At 27.6% G+C, this 21,485-nt stretch overlaps 1 protein-coding gene across 1 annotated transcript; it reads left to right on the forward strand.

The window, feature by feature from the left end:
- The first annotated feature begins 15,716 nt into the window (after nt 1–15,716).
- On the forward strand, nt 15,717–21,348 carry LOC135924493 (homeobox protein 2-like). The gene is made up of 5 exons (XM_065459550.1): nt 15,717–16,209; nt 16,519–16,946; nt 17,744–17,841; nt 18,964–20,108; nt 20,590–21,348. Exons 1-5 carry the CDS (start codon nt 15,768–15,770, stop codon nt 21,228–21,230), a joined length of 2,754 nt encoding a protein of 917 aa, XP_065315622.1. The 5' UTR covers nt 15,717–15,767; the 3' UTR covers nt 21,231–21,348.
- The last annotated feature ends 137 nt before the right edge of the window (nt 21,349–21,485 follow it).

The following is a 21,485-nucleotide window of genomic DNA, read 5'->3' on the forward strand; positions in this document are numbered from 1 at the left end:
AAATAATGAATTAAACAAATATTGTATAATTTTTAAGCTATTAAATATGGCATTAACTCCCAACTTTTCCGCAAATTAACATATATTCGAGTTCTATTCGCATCAACAATTCATTTTCAACGGGCTTCAATAAAAATGCCCCAAATTATTCGTGTTCATATTTGGCCTCAGCCTATTTTTATGATTTTACATTTACTAGATGTTCTTTCACAATTTACTAATATGATGGCAAAAAATAAGTTGTATGCAGAGTTGAGCAGAAGATTACAAATATAGCGTTGCGTTTACATAATATAACTCTCATTTAAAAAGGATAACGAAGAGGCTTTTTAACAATTATATTTGTTTGTGTAACTTAAAGTAAAGTGTGTTTTTTGTTACTTTAGAAACATTTTCACGATTTTTTTTTAAAATATAAATATATTTTTTATAATTTTATATTAAACGTTAAAATGGAATGTGTGAATGTATTGGTTAACAGAAAACGAGGGAATCCTTATAGAACTGCAAATAGGAAAATTTTTCAATTTTAAAAATCTTTTCATATATTGTTTTTTATTTTCTTACACCGCCATCGAATTTCAGCATAGGATGGCGATCATATTATTTTGGTAATAATGAATTTTGTACTATAAATTGTGAAAAAAAAACAGATTATTTAAAATTTCCTTTAACAACAATTTTTTTTTATTATAACACTATTATTAATTTACAATCTATACAGCGTGAATAGCCAATAACATAAATATTTATTCATAACAATACATGTTAGCCCGATTAGAGCCGAAATTTAAAAAACTGACCGATTAATATTTAAACCAAAATAGTATTATGTATGCTTCGAGATTTGGCAAATAGAGGTCCAAACCTTTCTTCAATCTATAAGCCAAATTTCCGGTCTTATGCAATATTATTTTAGCTAAAAATCTTAACTTCTACCCGTATAGCTCTATTAACATTACAAACGAAAAACGCGAATCAATTTTTCTTAAACAAAAACTCCAATTAGAAATTTTTAAACATATTTATACCTGTTTTTTTAGGAACATTTTTACTATAAGCTCTTTTTAGAGCCATCGATATTTTTAAAATATATACATTCACTTTTAATATATGTATATATATATATTCATTTTTTATTTTTATATAAAAATTAATTTTATACATAAAAACATAATATATTTTTATAATAAATAGGAAACAAAAATGATTTTATTTGAAAAATTAGTCCTTTATCGAATGAATGCCTTAAATTGATAATCTTTGATTAATATATTAGACAATAAAATATTACTAAATAAGCAGCTTTCGTTTTTCTTTATTACACTGCTTTTAATTTGAGACTTTACAGAAAAATGAATTAATTAAAATTATCGCATTTTCTTTTTTTTATTTATTTATTCTTATTTTTAATTATGTAACGAATAACTTTTTTTGTAACTGTTACGTGTTTGTTCAAAATAACTTCTTCTTTTTTTGAAGTGAAGATGATAACTTGGCCAATATATTTCATAAAGGTGACTTTAACTTCTATTAAATAACATGGCCAACTCTGGTTGTTTGCCTATCATAGCATCAAAGAATCTCATAGGTACATATTGCATTAATTACTTGGTTGGTACTTGTAATACCTGACTAATCTCTGTAAATACGGGAAAATGAAGACATGGTTTTTTTCAAATGAGAATCAAATTTTGATTGATTTATATTTTTATTCATTATTTTATTATTTATTATTTAAATAGAATTCAATTAGATTTATAATAATTAATGCAATAATTTTCATGTAATAATATGCATATTTGAAATAATACAGTTGCAAATCCTACAGAGGATCCCACCACAATGAAACACTCATCAATTTTGAAATTAAAAATTTAAACATGGAAATTTCCTTTGAGATGATACAAATATATCTAAAAATGATAAAATACTTAGGCACCATTTAGAACAGGCTATTTTCAGGAGAAAAGGTGGAAACGGTAGGAAAGAGCTGAAACTTCCCGAGAAATCAAAATATAAAAGAAATTCTCTAATAATTTTATGTCAGGGGCAAACGTTAATAAGCGCAGCTGATCTTGATAGAAATAAATCATCTGGGTAAAGGAGGCTGTCAAGTCTCTAAGAAAATAGGTGAAGCAAGGTGGTGGGAACGTGATAAAGACCTTAGATGATTATATGATGAAAAGAGCTTACTCCCATTCTCTATAACCAATCTTACCAGTGGCTAAATTTTTAATTGAGAATCTGACCAAATTTAATATGTTAAATCTGCTTTGATTTTTTTTGAAATAATGGGGCGTCTCCCATTGTATCTTTAAACTTAAAAAATTGAAGATTTATCAGCTTGGAAAATGAGTGAAAATTGTCAAGTCTTCCGTACGTTAACTATAAAAATGGCTACAAAAAGTATTCCTGATTAATGCTGCTAGGTAACATTTGGATACAAGATAAAATGCTAAAAACTCGAGTAAGTCTAACAAGGGAGAGGTGTATTGATGAACGCCCGAAGATGTTATTAATCTTTATATTTTTTTAAAGTATTTCCTCCTACGTTTGATCAAATTATAAATAGTTCAAGTTAACAACCAGGATATTATAACGAAAGTGCAATAATCCTGAGAATTTTGATGAAATAAATACTAAAGTTTCTGACCTCAAAGTGAGTTTCACAATTAGATAAATCCCCTTCAAAAAATGTAATAATATGATATACTAAATGCTAAAAATGAAAATATGATAATTTTTAATATATAAAATACATGAAAGATAAAGAGAAAAGTCATAACTTACTTATAGATAAAAATAAATAATATTATTTTTATTTTATTTTTTCCGACTAGCCCACCTTTTTTTTCATTTTTGATCGGCTTCAAAAATCGACATTTTTTCGCGGTCTCGTGAACAAAATGCCCACTTAGTCTTATGGCCAGTTAGCCCCCTGACTAGTCATATCTCTGTGTGTCAAATCTTTTGACCATATTAAATCTGGTCTTTTGAATTTGGACAGAGATCCAGATTGGATTCTGCGATTAATCTTTCATAACCTAATAACTTAATCCTAAGTAGTGTTGCTAAATGGCTCTATTCGAGCCGATTTTTAAAAACTGCTAACTCAACATTTTCGCCAGAAAAATATTGCCAAAGCCTTGAGATTTCGCTAATAAATGTCCAATCCTTTGTGCCATCTATGAGTACCATTGCAGAATTGCAGAATTTTAGAAATAGCGTTAAAAAGTGAACAAGGGCTGAAAAACCTAATAAAATTTTTTTAGACTCATCTTATACATGTCATGTAAAAAAAATATTAAAAATTGTTTTCAATCCGAACCTATATTTATCAAGTGGGTAGATTTAGGTCTAAAAAAAATAGCCTTGCACACCACCTCACTTTAACCTATTTATTAATTCTCCCATTTCCTTTTAAAAAAAGATGAAACAAAATAAAATGTGAAAAAAATTAAATTCAATTTTTAAAGATTTCAATGAAAAACGTCCTTATTGGTTCAAGGCATTTTTAATCTCGATTTTATGAGTTTCAGAAAACTATTTAAATGCTCACCTCCTAGATCCTTGCTATGAATCATGATAATTCTTAAAATAATTTATAATAATAAATGCTGCACAAATTTAAGGTTATATTTTGCTTCCTTTTTAATATCCATAACAATTAGAAAAATAAATGACAAAATATTTATATTTTTATATGGCTACCTTACCTTTATTATCAAAGGCTAGAGCAATGTAAAAAAAAAATATTAATAAATATACAAGCCAAGCATACCAAAATATATCTAGATTTTTGTATTTTTACTTTCAAGTTCTTTATAATTTATGTTTCGTAAATGATATAAATGATTACTTTTATACCAAAAATAAAAAATACACATAAATTAATCATAATTGAAAAAAAAGGAAAAAAAACCATTTTAAAAATATTTAATATAGTTTATTATTAGTATATAAAGGTATTTAGAAAAAAAAATAATAATATTTAAAAAGTATTTAGTATTACATAAAAAATAATAAAGCATTTATAAAGGTATCCTTTGTATTAGCGACTATCCCCTATTATACAATCTACTCCACAAAGAATATTATTCTATTTTGTGCCTTATATAAAAAAAAAATACTTAATTTATGACTTAAAAAACATATCATAAATCTAAATAAATATTATAAAATCCAAAAAAAAAAAAAAATTTAATATCTTTTTATTTTTGACAATATTTTGTAATAATATATTTTTTAAATGGTTTATTTTTATGATTATAATCAATTAGCTTAGAGGTGTTTTAAATATAAATATATTATATTTTTGGTTTTTTGATTTTAATTTATAAGAAATTTTATTTTATTTTTCTTTTCTTGGAGTTTAAACGTCTAAATAAGCCTGGACAAGGGTGGTAAAGGGGTGACCTGGTTGGGGGTTATTTATATCATCTATTGAATGAGGTGGTCAAACTTAATAATAATGAAGAAAAAAAAGTAAGTTTTAAAAAAAATATATTAGATTTAGATAAGAAACGGTCTTTAAGAAGTTTGGCGAGTTATTTAGGTTAAACTTATTCAAAATCTTGAAAGCAATTTCCCTTCTCGTTTAAATAAAAGAAGTTTCTAAATGTCCAGATCTCATTATAAGCGCGAATCTTGTAAACCCAAATAATATATATATAAGAAAGAAGCGAATAATCTTTAAAGAAGGCATAAAAACATCCCAATCGTATCGTATGTGGTGGTAGAGAGGAATTTTGTTTAAAACTGGAGTTACTGGATTAGATGATAATTTTTTAAGAAAACATTTTAAAAATAATTATGAATTTTTAAAAGGTATCGCGTAAATTGGTAAATTTTTCTTACGATAAAAAAAGACGCAAATAAAATAGTTAGTATTATTATTATTTTGCGTTTTATTTTTTAATAATATTTTTCCACATTTTATAAAACATATATATATACCACTATCATTTATACAACGAAGCGAGTATGGTTAGCTGTATTTTTTATTTAACATTTTTGGTGCATTCTTATTATTATTCGAAAACATGTTTATACAAATTAAAGGAGGTCAGTTCTTTACTCCTCCCGTCCTATACTTTAGGCGAGTGTGGGCGCACTGGTTATTAAATCATGCGTAGACGGATGGGCGATAGAAAAATATTTTTCTAAATGATATAGCGAATGGGCGAGTAATTTTGACATATCGGGTTTAAATGAACCAGAACGGGCTTATAATAAAATCAAAATCATGTCTTTAGCTTAATTCCTTTTTGAGATATTTATAATTAAATATAGTGTATTTTGGAATTTCCGCGTTTCTAAAGATGGCCATATCTCATGAAGTAAGCTGAGTTGAGAATTAAAATTTTATATTTTTTACTAGTTAGTGTATATACTAACATCATACAAATTTTTAAAAAAATCGAAGGGGGGTCGGGTTGAATCTTATTTGATTTAGAATACAACATATATTAAAAATTATCTTTTCAAAATTCATAATATTTCATATTTTATAAGTTCATTTAAAACAGAAATGTATTATCCAATCAAATAGTTATAAACATTGGTCCAGTGGGCACGATACACTGAGAGGGCGGGATTTTGTTTTAAAAACTCGATGACATGTAATCATACCTAGACTGACGATGCATTCGTAATAATGCATTTGAAAGCGTCGTTAAATGCAAATCAGCTGGACCCGCCATTTTGGTAACCCGTATAGCAATTATTCTCATGTATAAAAAGTACTATCAAATTGATAACTTGCTTCCTTATTATCTCGACGATCAGGCAATTCTTTGATAAAATTTGCGTCCGACGTAGGAATAAAATGGCCTCTCGTTTAAAATTTTTAATAATGATATGGGTAACCAAAATGACGTCTGCAGCTGTTTTTCATTGATGTGTACACTTTTGATGGATGCATCGTCAGTCTAGGTATTATTATATGTCATTATAAAAAACCCTATATTACAATCTATAAATATTAATTATAAAGAAATTTATTTTATTTTTATTTCTGACAATCTTGACTAAATATCTGATAAATTTTTTATAATAATTTACTTGATTTTTTTTTATATTCAAATTATAATGAAAACCTCAATTAGATGTTTACATTAGTAAAAGTTATTATAAAAATTTGAACGTGTGGTATTAGCAGTTTTAAAATGGGGATTCTCTTTACTTCACCTTCTCCCACTCGGGTTATTTCATCTTTTTTTTCTCACCTATCTGGGCTCATCTAGGGAATAGATTAAGAACTAATTTACCGATTACGGTGGCTTCTAGCGTTGTTAAACGGCTCTAATTGAGCCGATTTTTAAAAACGGCAAACTAAATATTTTAGCCAGAAAAAAATTGTTCTAAGCCTAGAGATTTCGTTAATAGATGTTTAAAACTTTTTAGCCACTTATGAGCAAAATCTTAAGACTTGCATAATAATTTTCCTTATCAAAATATTGAGTTAGCTCGTTTTTTTTAAAGATCGGCTCAAAATGAGCTCCCAAAACTAAAAAGATTTTAGATTGGCCTTTTCTTATTTTCAAAATAAAAGTTAATTAACTTTTCAGTTAAAAAAGAAATGATATTTAAAATACTATTTATAATAAAATAATGTCATTATATAACATAATTTTTTTTTTTAAATATATAATATATATATATATAAATGTTTTCATCAATTAAAACCTTATTAATAATTATTTATAATATCATAAATATTATATTATTAAAACTCCTCACTCACTATACTTAAAAAATAAAAAAAATTCTTAAAATTTATAATTATAATAACCAATATTTTAAGAAACAAATTTTCTTCTTTTTTTACGCTGTTTTAAATAATTTATTAGTAAGATTTATGCAACAATGTATGTAATAAATTATATTATATATATATATATATATTTACAATATTTAAAATATTTTACATCTAGGTTTTGTCTGATGAGTTTGATTATTAAAAAACACAACAATAAGAAATAAAAAATAAGAAAAATCATATTCCATCATAATTATTTCAAAACAAACCATTTTAATTTTAATAAAGTATAGTGTTGTTGACTATATATTTTAGCCAGAAAAATATTGCCAAGTTTCAAGATTTTGCTAATAGATGTGTGGACCTTTGTGCCATCCCTGAGCAAAATTTTCAGTCTTCGTAATATTATTCTGAGAAGAGTTAGCTGCTTTTAAAAACAGGCTCAAATCGAGCCGTTTAACATAACTAATAAAAGTGTTTAAATGTGGGAAGACCCGTGGGTAACGCGATTGATGGGGTAACAATATTAACGCGAATAAAGACTCATAATTTTAAAAATTTGTTATACATGTTCCTTAAAATGATAAGCTTTAAAATAAAATTTAACAGAGGTGTACAAGTCACACAATGACGATTTTGTATAATATATACCATCTTAGGGTAAAGTTATTAATGGGAAAACGGTTAAAATATTCCATATGATTAATACCCATAAAAATATAATCACGCCTACAACTAGTGTTGTTAAACAGCTCAGCCAGAAAAATATTGGCTATGCCTCGAGATTTTGTTAACGTATGCCTAGACCTTTGTTCCTTCTATGAGCAAAATCTTCAGGCTTGCGTAAGATCTTTCTGGATATTGAGTTGACCGTTTTTTAAAAAAAAAAATTCTAAACCTACAACATGTAAAAAGATAAGGAACATTAATAAAATATCTTTATGTGTTATTTGGAATAAAATTTTATTAGTAGTCGTAAAGGGAAAGAAATTAAAAAACCAGATTCAAGTCGATTTTCTAATTAAGATTACAACCAAAATAACATTATGTAAGCCTAAAGAATCTGCTCCATAGCTGGCTGAAATGCTTGGACATCTTATTTGCCAAATCTTGATGCTTAGATAATATTATTTTAGCTAAAATTTTAATCTAACAACACTAAGAATAATAATAGAAATAAACTATGTATACCTAAAATGGGCCCACTCAATATGCGCTATTATAACAATTAAGAAGTTTAGGCATACAAATATAAAATTTCCTATTAGCCACCTTTCAATTTCTATGATTTTGCCTTCTCTCTATTAGTTAGTAGAGATAGAGATTATTTGGTCATTTAATCGAGTTTCTTGTGAATAATTATTTTTTAAAGGATGATGTACTTAGAAACATAGAAGAAATAGATTATAAAGTAAATTGATTATCAGTTAAAGGTTGTTTTGAGGTGGCATGGATAAAGGGGGGGGGGGTCAAGTCATATCAAAACTTAGAACTGTGTATCTTTAAGTTTGTTTAAATATGGATTTTTTTTCCTGGCTTATTTTTTCCTTAAGAAATGAAATATATGACAAAAAAATTTTTTCAATCTAATAATCTTAACGAAGCTCCATTTTATATTTTTTTTATAATGAAAATATATTTATTGTTATTATTATGAATTCCAAACAAAAAATGAAATCGGTCTGAGCTTCTTCTTCTTTCTTTTTCAGTCCCTTCCTACCCTCCTTCCTTCCTTCCTTCCTTCCTTCCTTCCTTCCTTCCTTCCTTCCTTCCTTCCTTCCTTCCTTCCTTCCTTCCTTCCTTCCTTCCTTCCTTCCTTCCTTCCTTCCTTCCTTCCTTCCTTCCTTCCTTCCTTCCTTCCTTCCTTCCTTCCTTCCTTCCTTCCTTCCTTCCTTTCCTTCCTTTCCTTTCCTCGTTCTTTCTTTCTTTTGATTTGGTTTGGCCTTTATATTGCAGGTATATTTTGGTTTTTCATCAAGATTTCCTGATAGGTTAATTTATCTTTGAAAATCAGCTCAAAGCCCTAACCTAACCTTGACTCTTCCTAGTTATCTATTAATTTTATATTTTATCTTCCATTTATAAATTATTAAATATATGTATATTGAATTTCGGAATTCTTCAAACAATTCCCAAGTATAATCCGTAATTGTTTATTATTTGGTTAATTTGTCATTTTTGTTTATATACATTTTGATAATATAATATAATATATGAAAGCCATAATAAAAGGATATAAATTTTGGGGCAATTTCCTCGATTCACACCATGAGAATGAAGTAAACTAACTATTATATATCTAATATAAAAAAAATAATAAATCGGTAAGTAATAAAAAAAATTATTTTTAAATCATTATGATAATCATATATCTACCTAGTATTGTTAAAACACCCGATTCGAGTCGATTTAAAAAAAAAGGCCTGGTCAAATCATCGAAGCTTTACATAATATTAATTTAGCTAAAATCTTAATCGAGTCATTTTAAAAAATCGACCCAAATAGGCCTTTTTAACAACACTATATCTATATCTACCTATACTTTCAAATAATAAGGTTTAAAAAACAGTGATAAGGTGGAGTCAATCAAATCCACACTTTTAAACTGTTCTTATGTATACACGTCAATCTTAATATTAAAATTTTTGTATTTTATAAATATTATATATAATAGTTAACTTTCTGAATGGCAGGCACGGGGAAGGTAGAAGGGAAATTTTACCCCCCCCCCTATCGCAAATTTGACTGTTTTCTTAAATATCATTTTAAGCTAATAAAAAATTTACTCCCCACCCCCCTGTCACATCAAAATTTCTCGATATCAAGCAGAGTTTATCCTAACTGCTAGTTGCATTAATAAATTATTTTCCTATAGCTCACTACTATGTAGAAATTTACAAAAATCAAATTTCGATTTGGTTTAAATTATTGATTTGGAGGAAAATGTGAAGAGGAAGCATGAATGTAGATAAATATTTCATAATATTTATATAAACGTTGAATCAAAAACGAAATCTTATAGAATATTATATAATATTCAATTTCATCCCATTCTTAGATACTTTTTATCGCAAATTAAAGTACGGTTTTTAGATAAAAAACAAGTCTTTGGTAATCTTCAAATTTTATTACCTAAAGACCCTTCGTTTTCTGATGCCACTATTGGTAAAATTAAATATTTAGCAAAATTTTAATCTTATGATATTGATACTGAAATCAATTTAATCAGTGAATTCGAATTGTGCTATAAATATTTACTATGTTTATTATTTTACCTGAGCATGCCAGGCGCGTACGCAGGAATTTGGTCTGGGAGGGGGGGGATAATAAAATTTTTTAAGAAATATTATTGTTAATTAAAAATACTAAGCATAAATTTATTAGGATTAATAACTTTTCTAATACACAAAAACTAATGTGAATTAAAAAAATTATATATATAAACCGCCGGCATTGAAAAACTATAAAATAAATGTGAATTATAAAATATAAAGTGAATATAACCCACGATATGAATCACTTAAATGACCCAAATTGAAATTTGAATTTTTTGAGCTTTTAAAATATATAAAGTATAAAAAATTTATATGTTGGAAATATAAATTAATACACAAAAAGTTTCTTAGGAATAATTATATTTTGTATGTTTTGAGCTAATTTTTCAATTATCTATCCTTGCTTGGCGTTAAATGCCTATGAATATTCAAAAGATCCAAATCATTCAATCTACTTTCAGATGTTGTATTTCATAGATATGTTTTTCACAGACTTGCAGGCCCGGCCCCCGAGCCGGACCGTATTTTAATTTTTTTAAATATACCCGGGCCGGGCCCGTAATTTTTTTTAAAAAAAACATCCAGGCTGGGCCTGAAAATTTTTTTAGAAAAAATATCCGGGCCGAGCTGTATATTTTAAAACCAAATATTATAAATCGCCATTATTAACTATAAAAATCAAAAATAAATATAATTTATTTTAAAAAAATTCGGGCCGGGCCTAAAAAAGCCGGGCCGGGCCTGAAAATTTTTTTAAAAAAAAACCCGGGCCAGAAAAAAATTTTAAAAAAAAATCTGGACCGTGTCCTGCAATTGCTCTGCAAGGCTCTGTTATTCTTCTTAAAAAAGAGAATGTTCTCTCATTGGTTTACCAAAGAGCTGCTAATATATATATAACCATTTTAATATATTGTGAGTATAATCTAAAATGTGTTTGAAATAAAAAGCATCCATAGCATATTTTGGGACTGTATCAACCATAGTTAATCTTTTAATCATAGTTATTCAGCTAATAAGGCATCATAAGATATTTTAACATCTTCATGATAAAATTCTAACAAATATTTATATTTTTTTTCTATCACCATATGAAAAAGGTTGGGAGAGGGGACATTTGTTTTATAATACTCTTCTACTAATCATCCTATATTAATGTTTTGACGATGAGCTTACTTGCTGCAAGTCGAGGGGGGCAAATATTAAACACATATAGCTCTGCTTTTGACTCAACAATAACATATAAAATATGAAATTATTCAACAACATTAGCCCTAATTTCCTTGAGTTCTAATAAAATGCTCTCCGCTATTCTCATCTTCTTAATCAAGTCAATGTTATGTTTTTGAAAAGTATTACATAAAATAGTTATATAATTAAATAATACATTCTAGTGAGAAAAAAAATTTGGAATAAGTATTGAATCAAATAATTTACTTGCTTCGAGGAAATATTTCTTTCAAGCCATTGTGATATTTCAGTAATAGCATTAATAATCGGCTCTTCTAACTCCATAATAGCTGTTACTGCTTGATGGCTAGACTCGATCTCGTTGGACAAGCTTGCAATTTCTTTCTCCCTGTTGGACAAGTTTCAGAGATAATTATTATTTGACTATAAATTTAGATAAATATTACGCCACTAAAATTTGAAAATAATAGTGAAATCGAAATTGATTGATAAAATAACTTAGTAGATGAATGTGATAAATAAATGTAATTAAATATGGAATAAATATTAACAAATATAAATTAATATTAACAATAATATTTGAGAAAAATATAATCCGCCATCTGCATTTTTTGGCTTGGGGGGAGGGGGGGGGGGGTTGTCTCCCTGCCCCTCCCCCTGCGTACGTTAATGGAGCATGCTATTTATGCGTTCAATCGGTATAAGGAATCCTTGGCTTAATTTCCAAATATTTTGAAGGTATTCTTGCATGTTTGCCTATTATAACATTTACGAATGAAGGGACCTTTTTCAAATTGAGAAGGTTGAAAACTTATTTACAAAATAGTACTTCCGAATCTCGGCTAAATGGGTTAGCTCTGTTAAATATCCATAGAGATTTGATTCCAACGACAAACAAAATTCTTGATGAATTGCAAATTTCCCACGAAAATTTAAAATCGCATTATAATTCTAGTATTTAATAAATTTTTTATATAATATTGTATTTGATAATAAGTTATAAAAACTTGTTCTTTAAAAAATTTTCTACTCAATATTACACACTACAATTAGTATTTTCAATAAAAAAATTTTTATTCTATTTATATTATATGAGAATTTAAGTTGAAACTAGTTTTTAAGCCAATTTTATAAAAAAAAAATTGACACTAAACTTTATTTCAATTTTTTAAAAAAAATTTATTTATAATATTATACCTAACTTAAAATAAAAATTGGGTTATAACCTTTATTTCTTCTTTAAATATTCATAAGCGCGAATTAGTAAATAAAGGCTAAAAATATTATTATAAATATTATTGAATTATGAATAATTTAAAAGAATAGCTCACAGATTGACCCGGTTGAAGGTGGGGGAAAATCTGGCCAAAGGGGGTTTGGGGAAAAAGCCCCCAAAAATAATTCCCCCCCCTATAGGAAAATCCTGGATACGCCACTGCTGAATGGTAAAAGAAAAAAGAAAAAAAAATTAAATATTAGAGCTTATTGAAGGTGATATGAAATAAATGGAGTAAAACCATCATAACTATTAATTATACCAATTTTAAATATAAAAATCAGTTTAAAAAAAATATTCAATAAATCATAAAATTTACCATGATTTCTGAATAAAATTTTTTTATAGACTCTATTAGTTCTAATTACTGTTCCCGAAGGTGGTAAAAGTAGAATATAATAAGTATTTTGCAAGATTTCTAAGAGTAACTTATTTAAACTAATCTAAAATTTCTAACAATGATTTATATTAATGTTATCGGAATTCATTAGCAATATACATGTTTTGTTTGATAAGTATTTCAGGTTATCCGTTTCATTTTAGTATAGTAGTATAATTAAAAATAACTCAAAATTTCAAGGATCAAATTTGTCTGAAATTGAAGTGATCGGTATTTTACGCATACCAGAATGCCATTTCGGCAAAATCAGATTTTCACATTAAAAATTTTAAAAAAAATTCAAGGAAATATATTATGGTGTGTGTGTAAATGTATACTCACCTTATAAATTTATATTGAACCTGATTACGCATAAATTTCGATATCGATATCATAAATATTACATAATAAATGTTTGTTGTATGGTAGCTTTAAAACTTAGCGTTTATCCAATCAAGAAGTAGAAAAGTTCTAATTATAAGATCAACCGTAGTACTTGAAAAGGAAGAAAAGTTTCCATTCAATAAAGGAAAATTGGTATTGTGACACTATTCTGTATATAGTTTGTCGTATAATTAGTTTAACAATTTCGGGGTTATGTTTAATTCCCCCCTATTTTTAGCAAAGTTTAGCGTGCTTTTTATAATTCTGAAAGACTTAATTTTACCGGGATCACACTTTAGATGTACCTCCTAATCTATAAATTTCATTTATCATCAGGTTTTGCGTAATTTTAATGTATATATAAATTATGTGTAGTTTTAAAAAAATATTCTTTTACTTTCATAGTTTTGGATCATTTAAAATTTATTTTTATATAATTTAATTCTATTTTTAAAGTGTCTTTTAATTTTATTAATATTAAGAAATATAATTTTGAATTGTAAGTCAATTAAGGTGAAAATTGCACTAATCTTTATTTTTAAAACTTTTTTGATGTTTTTTTTTAAAAAAAAATAATGGAAGATGAATATTGATAAGTTGTAAAAGTTGATAAGTGTCATATTTTTCAATTTTTTGATAGACAGAACTAAAATTTTAATGATTTATTTGTATAGGTGGCAGTGTAATCCCAAAGGGACAATTTTAATAATTGCCATTTTTTGTAAAAAAAACCTTTTTTTGGATAAAAATGATAGGTATCGATATTTCGAAAATTTTAAATATAATTTCAATTTAAAGCCCAAAATGTGACCGAAATTGAAAATAACAATTAATAAAATTTTTATGTTTTTTAAATAAAATTTTAATCTTAATACACTAAAAAAAAAGAGAGAGAGAAAGATCATTAAAATTTTATCAAATTTTAATCGAAAAGTTTGACAAAATTTATTAAATTATCTACAAATTTTTTTTTTTTTAAAAAAAACTTACAATAAAAAAAAAAGAAATTTATTTAATAAAGAAACTTATTTTTTTGTAATGAGAAATCCTATGACAACCAAGCTAATTAAAAAGAATTAATTGTTTTATTTTAAAAAATATATACCATCAATATTATATCAATTTAAATAAAACGGATCGAAATGGAAAAATCGCGATGGACGCCGGGGCAAAAACAGGTTATTAATACCCTCAGACATTATCTCTGGAATACCTACCCTGTAAATTTCAGACGATTTTGCCACGAACTTAAGAAACTTAATACAATTTATATTAGATTTTTCCATAAATTTTTTTTTATAAATTAATAAATGACTTCAATAGGTTAACAGCAAAATTGTTTATGATTCATAAAATAGGTATTCCAAAACATGATGGAACGTATTTAGGTAAAATCAGATTTTTAAACGCTTCCCTCTAGTGATCCTGTGGAGCGCCTATTAGTATTGCAAAAGAGGTCTTAGGGGAGAGGCGTGGATGTTTGTTAGAGATTCTAATTTAGAAAATTTATTGCCTTTAAAAGCTAATAAAAGATTATAAATATTTTTGATAGATTATTTAATATAAATAAAGCTTTTCGATAAAAAAAAAATATGATTTTGTTTCGTATATCTTTCTAAAAAAACGAAAATCAAAGGAGCGGTTATGGAGTGGCATTCCATTACTTGGAGCGGGAGCTAGCTCCTTTTTAGAAGGTAGGAGTGGGAGCGGGAGTGGAAGAGCTACTTTTAAAAAGGAGCGTTAACAACTCTGAAAATTAGTGATAATAATATATCGCATTTTAAAGATTCTCTCATGCCCTAATACAATACCGCATATTAGAATCGTGAGCAAAAAAATAGCTAAAAATATTTGTCCCAAAAGTATTAACCGTTATACATTTTATTTTATTGTTTGAAATTCGTGTTTATTTGTCAATCTTTTCTTATATTTTTCACGTGTCATTTTTATATCATTTTTTTTTTTGAAAAATTGACAAATTTTTTTTTTTTTTTACTTTTAATTTTGAAAAGGACAAAATAAAAAATACTAAAAATATTTTTTTAAAAAAAATAAAATAATAAAATTCCCAATAAATTATTTGCGGGAAAAGATATTTGCACTTATAAATATTTTTTAATAATTTTAATATTTAATATAATATTTTTTTAAAAAAATATATTATTTATAAAAAAAATTAATCTTTTTGAATAAATTAATCCATTTCTAATCATTAAAACATTTTTACGATTAAAATTTTTTTAAATCAATTTCAATCACATTGTACTCTTAACATTAATATACGGTTGCCATTAATTTGATAGAAGAATTTATTTCTTTAAAAAAAAAAATTAGATTAATTCATAATTCAATGATAAATCTACAAATCTAATCCACATCATAACTATATATTTTTCTATATTATAAAAGCAAATCATGCATGATTTTAAAATAATTTCCCAAAAATTCTAATCTAAATTCAACTATTTGTTTCACACTTTTAAAGGAAAAACAAGCGAATTTATGAGAACCAGAATGACCTTGTCGACCGTTAAAGTTAACAACCGAAATGGAAAAATTCAAAATAAGATGGGAAAGGATGATGATAAAATTATTAACTTCCATAAAATATCAGTAGGAGAATTTGATTACGATAATGAATGTGCTTCTTTGTGCGATGATGGATGCAAGATGGACGCCGATAAATTGGCGGCGCAACCGAAAAAATATAAAAATACCACAAAATCGATCGAAGAAACTGAACCGGAAAACGCCTTAGAGCAGTGCAGCCGATTTATAATGGACCTTTTTATGAAGAATGGTCCTAACTACAGCTCAAAGTTATTGAGACAAACTTCCTATAATTTGGAGGAGGAAAATTCTAAAATTTTACCCTGCGAACTAAAGGATTTGAGTACAAATAAGCCCGAATTTTGTAACAACAGTAACACAGAACTGACCCAAAGTATTAAAAAAATATATATTTAAATTAAACTTATTTATTTTTCTTTCAAAATATTTTTTACAAATATTCTGGTGAAATAGAGTGTTTTATTAAATGCTTGGCAAACCAACCTTTATCACTTAATGGCATGTAAAGTAAATAATATATTGGTTTCAATATCTTAAAGAATAGCTATTTCTTACTTCCCATATAAAAAAATGTTTATAACATAATCCACTGTATAACATTATTTTGAGTTTAAAGAAATCAAAATATTTTAACTTACTCCATAGGTATCCTAATAAATATATTTTAATATTAATGAAAAAGATGACAATAATTCAAACGAAAAGAATCAAAAGGAAATGCCAACTCATGAAACGGACAATTCAAACAACAACGATAAAATAGATGAGATAATGCAATACGTATGCCAAAATATGGCAGCTACCTCTGCAAACAGTATAACGATTGACAACATAGATGATGATAATGAAAAGGGAAATATATTGGAAGCTGATCACGATCTAGTTAAAATTAAAGCAAATTCAATCCTCTACGATATAAGTCGTTCCAGAGGGGCAAAGAAAGACAGTGAACGTATTGGTAGCAGCGATAAATGCAAAAGAACTAGGACCAATTTCAGTAATTGGCAAATAGAACAACTCGAAATGACTTTTCTCAACAATCATTACCCTGATATGTTTGTGAGGGAGATGCTAGCTAATGAGTTAGACCTGGTTGAAGCCAGAATTCAAGTTAGCTATTAGAATATATAATATTAAAGTCGAAGAGGGGGGGGGGCAGTTTTATTATCACAGCTGACATTGTATCAACTGTAGATTTTTAAATGAGTAAATTGGAGTTTAACCCTAGGATTCTCGCTAACTGTGAATACAGGGTGTGAAGTATTGTTTAATATAAAGCTTAATTTTATGGGAAATAATTATCCACCTATAGTAATGAGTAAAAAGAAAATGCAAATGTTAAATATTCTATTAATAAAAATTAAATTATTCTAACAAATCGCCAGCTGATTGTCATAGCGAAAATTCTAGAACTACCTTTTTTTTGGTGAATCAATTTTTTTCTTCCACTCTCCTCCTATTTTTCAATATTTAAATTCTTCAGTTATACTTTCTCCCGACAAATCACGTGACTCCAAAAAAATAAATTTTCATAGCGACGGTTCGAGTTTCAAAAATATTAATTAAAGAACCATTTTTTTAAAAAAAAATGATAGTTTTTTCTTTCTTCTTTTTTTATCAAAAATAAATTTTATTAACATTGGAAACAAAGAAAATTAGTGAATTTTTTTTTTAACTTCACGAGAAAAATAGGTATAATTATTTTATTATTTTTTTGAATCAACAATTTTGGGCTTCCTTTGGCCTTGGGAATAGAAATTTCTGGCCTGAACATAAACTTAATTAAAAAATTTCGGAACGAGACCGGAAATAAAAATTGAATTTGTCAAGGCTCTATTCCCTCGGAGAGATAGAATATTATTAAGAGCGACCAATCAAACCATACTTTATGCCATATGTTATAACAGGTATGGTTCCAAAATCGCAGAGCCAAATGGAGAAAAAAGGAACATACGAAGAAAGGACCAGGCCGGCCCGCTCACAACGCTAATTTGACGACTTGCAGGTTATAACTTATTTAATCAGCTGATTACAAAAATCTTATTGGTTGTAAAAAAAATAATTAAATGGCGAATATCTTATCACCTAATCACAATAAAGTTGCTGATTTTACAAGAATCTTATTGGTTGTAAAAAAAATAATTAAATTGCCAATATCCTATCACCTAATCAAAATTATTATTATTATTTATCTTGTTTTATCGAATATATTTTTTCAAATATAATTAATATAACAACCAATCTTAAGGTATACGAAAAAATAATTGAGAGTATGTCAACAACTTATGAGTTATTATTGTTTATTATTAATATCATTGAAAAAAATATATATCAATAATTGTCTATCACGATTGGGATATAATAAAAATAGATTTTGACATCTATATTATTTACCTAATCGATCAACATATCATTTATATACTCTATAAAACCTGAAGAGAGAACCCTTATTTCTGAGATTTTAAGAAAGTAGAAAAGATGCTAAAAAGTAAGGCACCCTTTTTTCTCCCTTTTTGAGATCATCAAGATTTACACGAACCCTTAAATTATCTAAAGTATATAAATAATGAATAAATAAAAAAACTTGTCGATAATCTCAACTCTTTGAATTTTTATCAACTAATATTCGATAAATTTTTCCATTCATTGCAGTTTTAAACATAAACTGGTTACCTTCTAGGAGAGATCTGCAAAGTTAGGCCCGGCCCGTACGCGGCCCGAATTATTTAAATCGGGTTCGGGCAGGGCCTAATATTTTTTAAAAAAATTCGGGCCGGGTCGGATCGGACCTTGGAAATTTTTTTAAATATATCTAAATTTATCAATTTTATATTGAATTCTTTATGTAAAATACAAATATTTGATTTTATTTATTGAAACTAAACGACATATAATGCCTTTTATTTTGAGTAATTTTAAAAATTAATTTCATAAAATTTTTTTTAAAAAAATTTTGGGTTCAGGCCGGGCCGGCAAAACTTTTATAAAAAAAATTTCGGGCTGGGCCGGGCTTGATAAATTAGGCCCGATGCAGATCACTACCTTCTAGTTTAAAAAATCATAATATATGCCCTTTATTATTTTAATCTATTCATATGTTATTAATATACTAATTTTTCTTTTTAAGTGGGGAACCCATAGATCCCGAGGAACTTAAGCGGAAGGAAGTTGAAAAACGCGAGAAAAAGAAAAAATTTAAATTGTCAAGTCCGAGCAGCGATATTAAAAACGCTTATTGTCCAGACTTCGATTCAAACTGTTCCGAAAGCCAAGGACAAACAAATTCCAAAAATAAAGAAAGTTATTACCAAAATTTAGGGGAAACACCAATATACAGGTGTATGTCACTAGATAATCGAGAGGAAGAGCATAGATGTTCGATGACAGATGTTGACAATAAATCCAAAGAAGGAAGCATAAATATGGATAAAAACCTGGCATTTAAGAACTTCTATTATGCCAAAAATAATACTGGGCAAAGGTTAGATAAGCAGGGGACATCTTTCGAATTTGAGAGTGAAAGCATGGTCGATCATGATGAATTCGACGACAAAAAAAAGGTGGAAAATAATTTAGCTGACAAGAGGAAATCAAATGAAGGGCTATCAAATAATTCTATCCATGTAGTTAGGCAAATTAAATCTACGGTTGTGGATTGCAAAAAATTTAGCATCGAAAATATTTTATATAGTAATATGAATAGCAAACTGGGTCAAAAACTCGCGGAGTCAAAGGATGAGATCAAAATAGTGAAAGTTCCCGACCTCAAAGGTTTTTCCAAATCAGAAAATAGACAGAAAGATAGAATATTCAAATATTCATACAAAATTAGAGCTTACAGAGATAGGGTCAGGAAATCAAAATTATACCAAAATCTAAACAGTAAAACTAGCAGAAGACTATACAAATGTGGCTTTCAAAGGCCATTCATCATCGATGATAATAAAATAAAACTAGGTGAAGATGATAGGATGATGATGCCTTTTAAAGAAGTATTAAAAGACACCAATAAGTCAAATATCAGTGCTTGGATTTCTGCTCAAATTTTGCGTGATGCTTCTCATGGCAATAGTAATAATGAGAAATCATGTTCGTTTAGCTACGATTCAGACTTGGAGAACTCCAGAAACTACAGATACAAACGCCAATTAGGTCCAGATATTAAATATCTGTTAAATTATTACGCCTTAATGTTATGTCAATCTAGGAATAATACTCGCATCGACAGGACCAATTATAAACGCCCAGGACAATCATTTCCGCAAAATAATAGTATGATATAATGATTTATTTTTTGAATGTAAATGATATTCAATTAGATTTGGCTGGGCCAGTGTTCAAATCTACCAGTTGTTATGTTTAATCGGAAAATAATTAAAATATTATATAGCAGTTGATGAATGTAAGCGAGATTCGCTTAAGCGATACGAAATTTACCGCTCCGTAAAATAGGAAAGCAATTAATACTGAGCGATGTGCTGAAACGAGTTTCATTGCTATGATAAATTTGAAAAACAAATGTTGCGATGCGATGAATTTCGCCTCGCTTGAATGAATCGCGCTTACTATAAAAGAGACCTGAGACTAACCAGGGCCAAATCTATGGTTCAGTGCTAATGTTAATAAGTTAATATACTCGGATATTTAGGATTAGTTTTAGTTTTTTTTTAAAAAAAAAAGAAAAAGCCATCATAAATTTGTCGATCAAATATATCAAAACCCACAATTTATATTATATAATATTATATATAAGATGCCCTCGCACACGAAACGCGAATCTCGGATTCAAATGAGAATAATTATCATCCTTTCATAAATGGGACCAAAAGGAACGAATTTACGGATAGAAGATGCCACGAAGCATACCATTATAAACCCGCTCATAATAACAGCCATTCCATATCGAAGAAAGACATTAAAAGGCAAAAATATTTGAATATAACAAGCATTCATAAGTATGATTATCCATTTAACAACCAGCAAACCCGGTACCATGAAGATATTCATAATATTAAAATAAATCGTAACGCGATACCGCCTCCGCGTATAACTCGAAACATTGCCGATTCCGTTTTCGATTACGAGAAAAGAGACGCCTGCTGGCCACTTTATTCGCATATCAATCGTCTTCGTAACCAGATCGAATCCCCTTCGACTAATTTAACTTATTCAACCCAAACGGGGAAAAAATTGTACGATCGGTGCGATTGGGTATCTCCGGAAGAATCCCTCTCAGCACCCTCGATAAATTCGCAAGAAAAAATTTGGTCGAACATTTTGCGCAATGATACTTCAGCAACAACGTATAACAACTTAAAAGAAGGGCATTCCAATTATTTGAAAATGTGGTATTTAAATCAAATGTTTCAAAATTTTTACAGTGTTTCAAACTAAAACCCCGTCATTCCCATCCCCCCCCCCTCCTCCACACTCTCGACCCTAAGAATTAAAATCGTATTCGTTTTAATAATCACATTAACATCCAGTATTTTTACGCAACGTATTTATTTATTTATTTAATTTTTTTTTAGTGTAATGTTTAAAAACAATATTAAAAAAATATAAATTTGGGTATTTATAATTTATTGATATATTTTTTTTTATGTGCTATAATTAGTGTTGTCAAACGGCTCATTTTTAAGTTGACTT

The sequence above is a fragment of the Gordionus sp. m RMFG-2023 genome, chromosome 2 (genome assembly GCF_954871325.1).
Source record: "Gordionus sp. m RMFG-2023 chromosome 2, tfGorSpeb1-WG-v2, whole genome shotgun sequence".
Taxonomy (NCBI): domain Eukaryota; kingdom Metazoa; phylum Nematomorpha; class Gordioida; order Chordodea; family Parachordodidae; genus Gordionus; species Gordionus sp. m RMFG-2023.

What these genes read in the sequence shown, in the direction of transcription:
- LOC135924493 (XM_065459550.1), top strand. Translation starts at nt 15,768, where the DNA reads ATGAGAACCAGAATGACCTTGTCGACCGTTAAAGTTAACAACCGAAAT. An exon ending in TGGTTGAAGCCAGAATTCAA is followed by an intron (nt 16,947 to 17,743) that starts GTTAGCTATTAG and finishes ATGTTATAACAG; the next exon opens with GTATGGTTCCAAAATCGCAG. An exon ending in ATCATTTCCGCAAAATAATA is followed by an intron (nt 20,109 to 20,589) that starts GTATGATATAAT and finishes ATTATATATAAG; the next exon opens with ATGCCCTCGCACACGAAACG.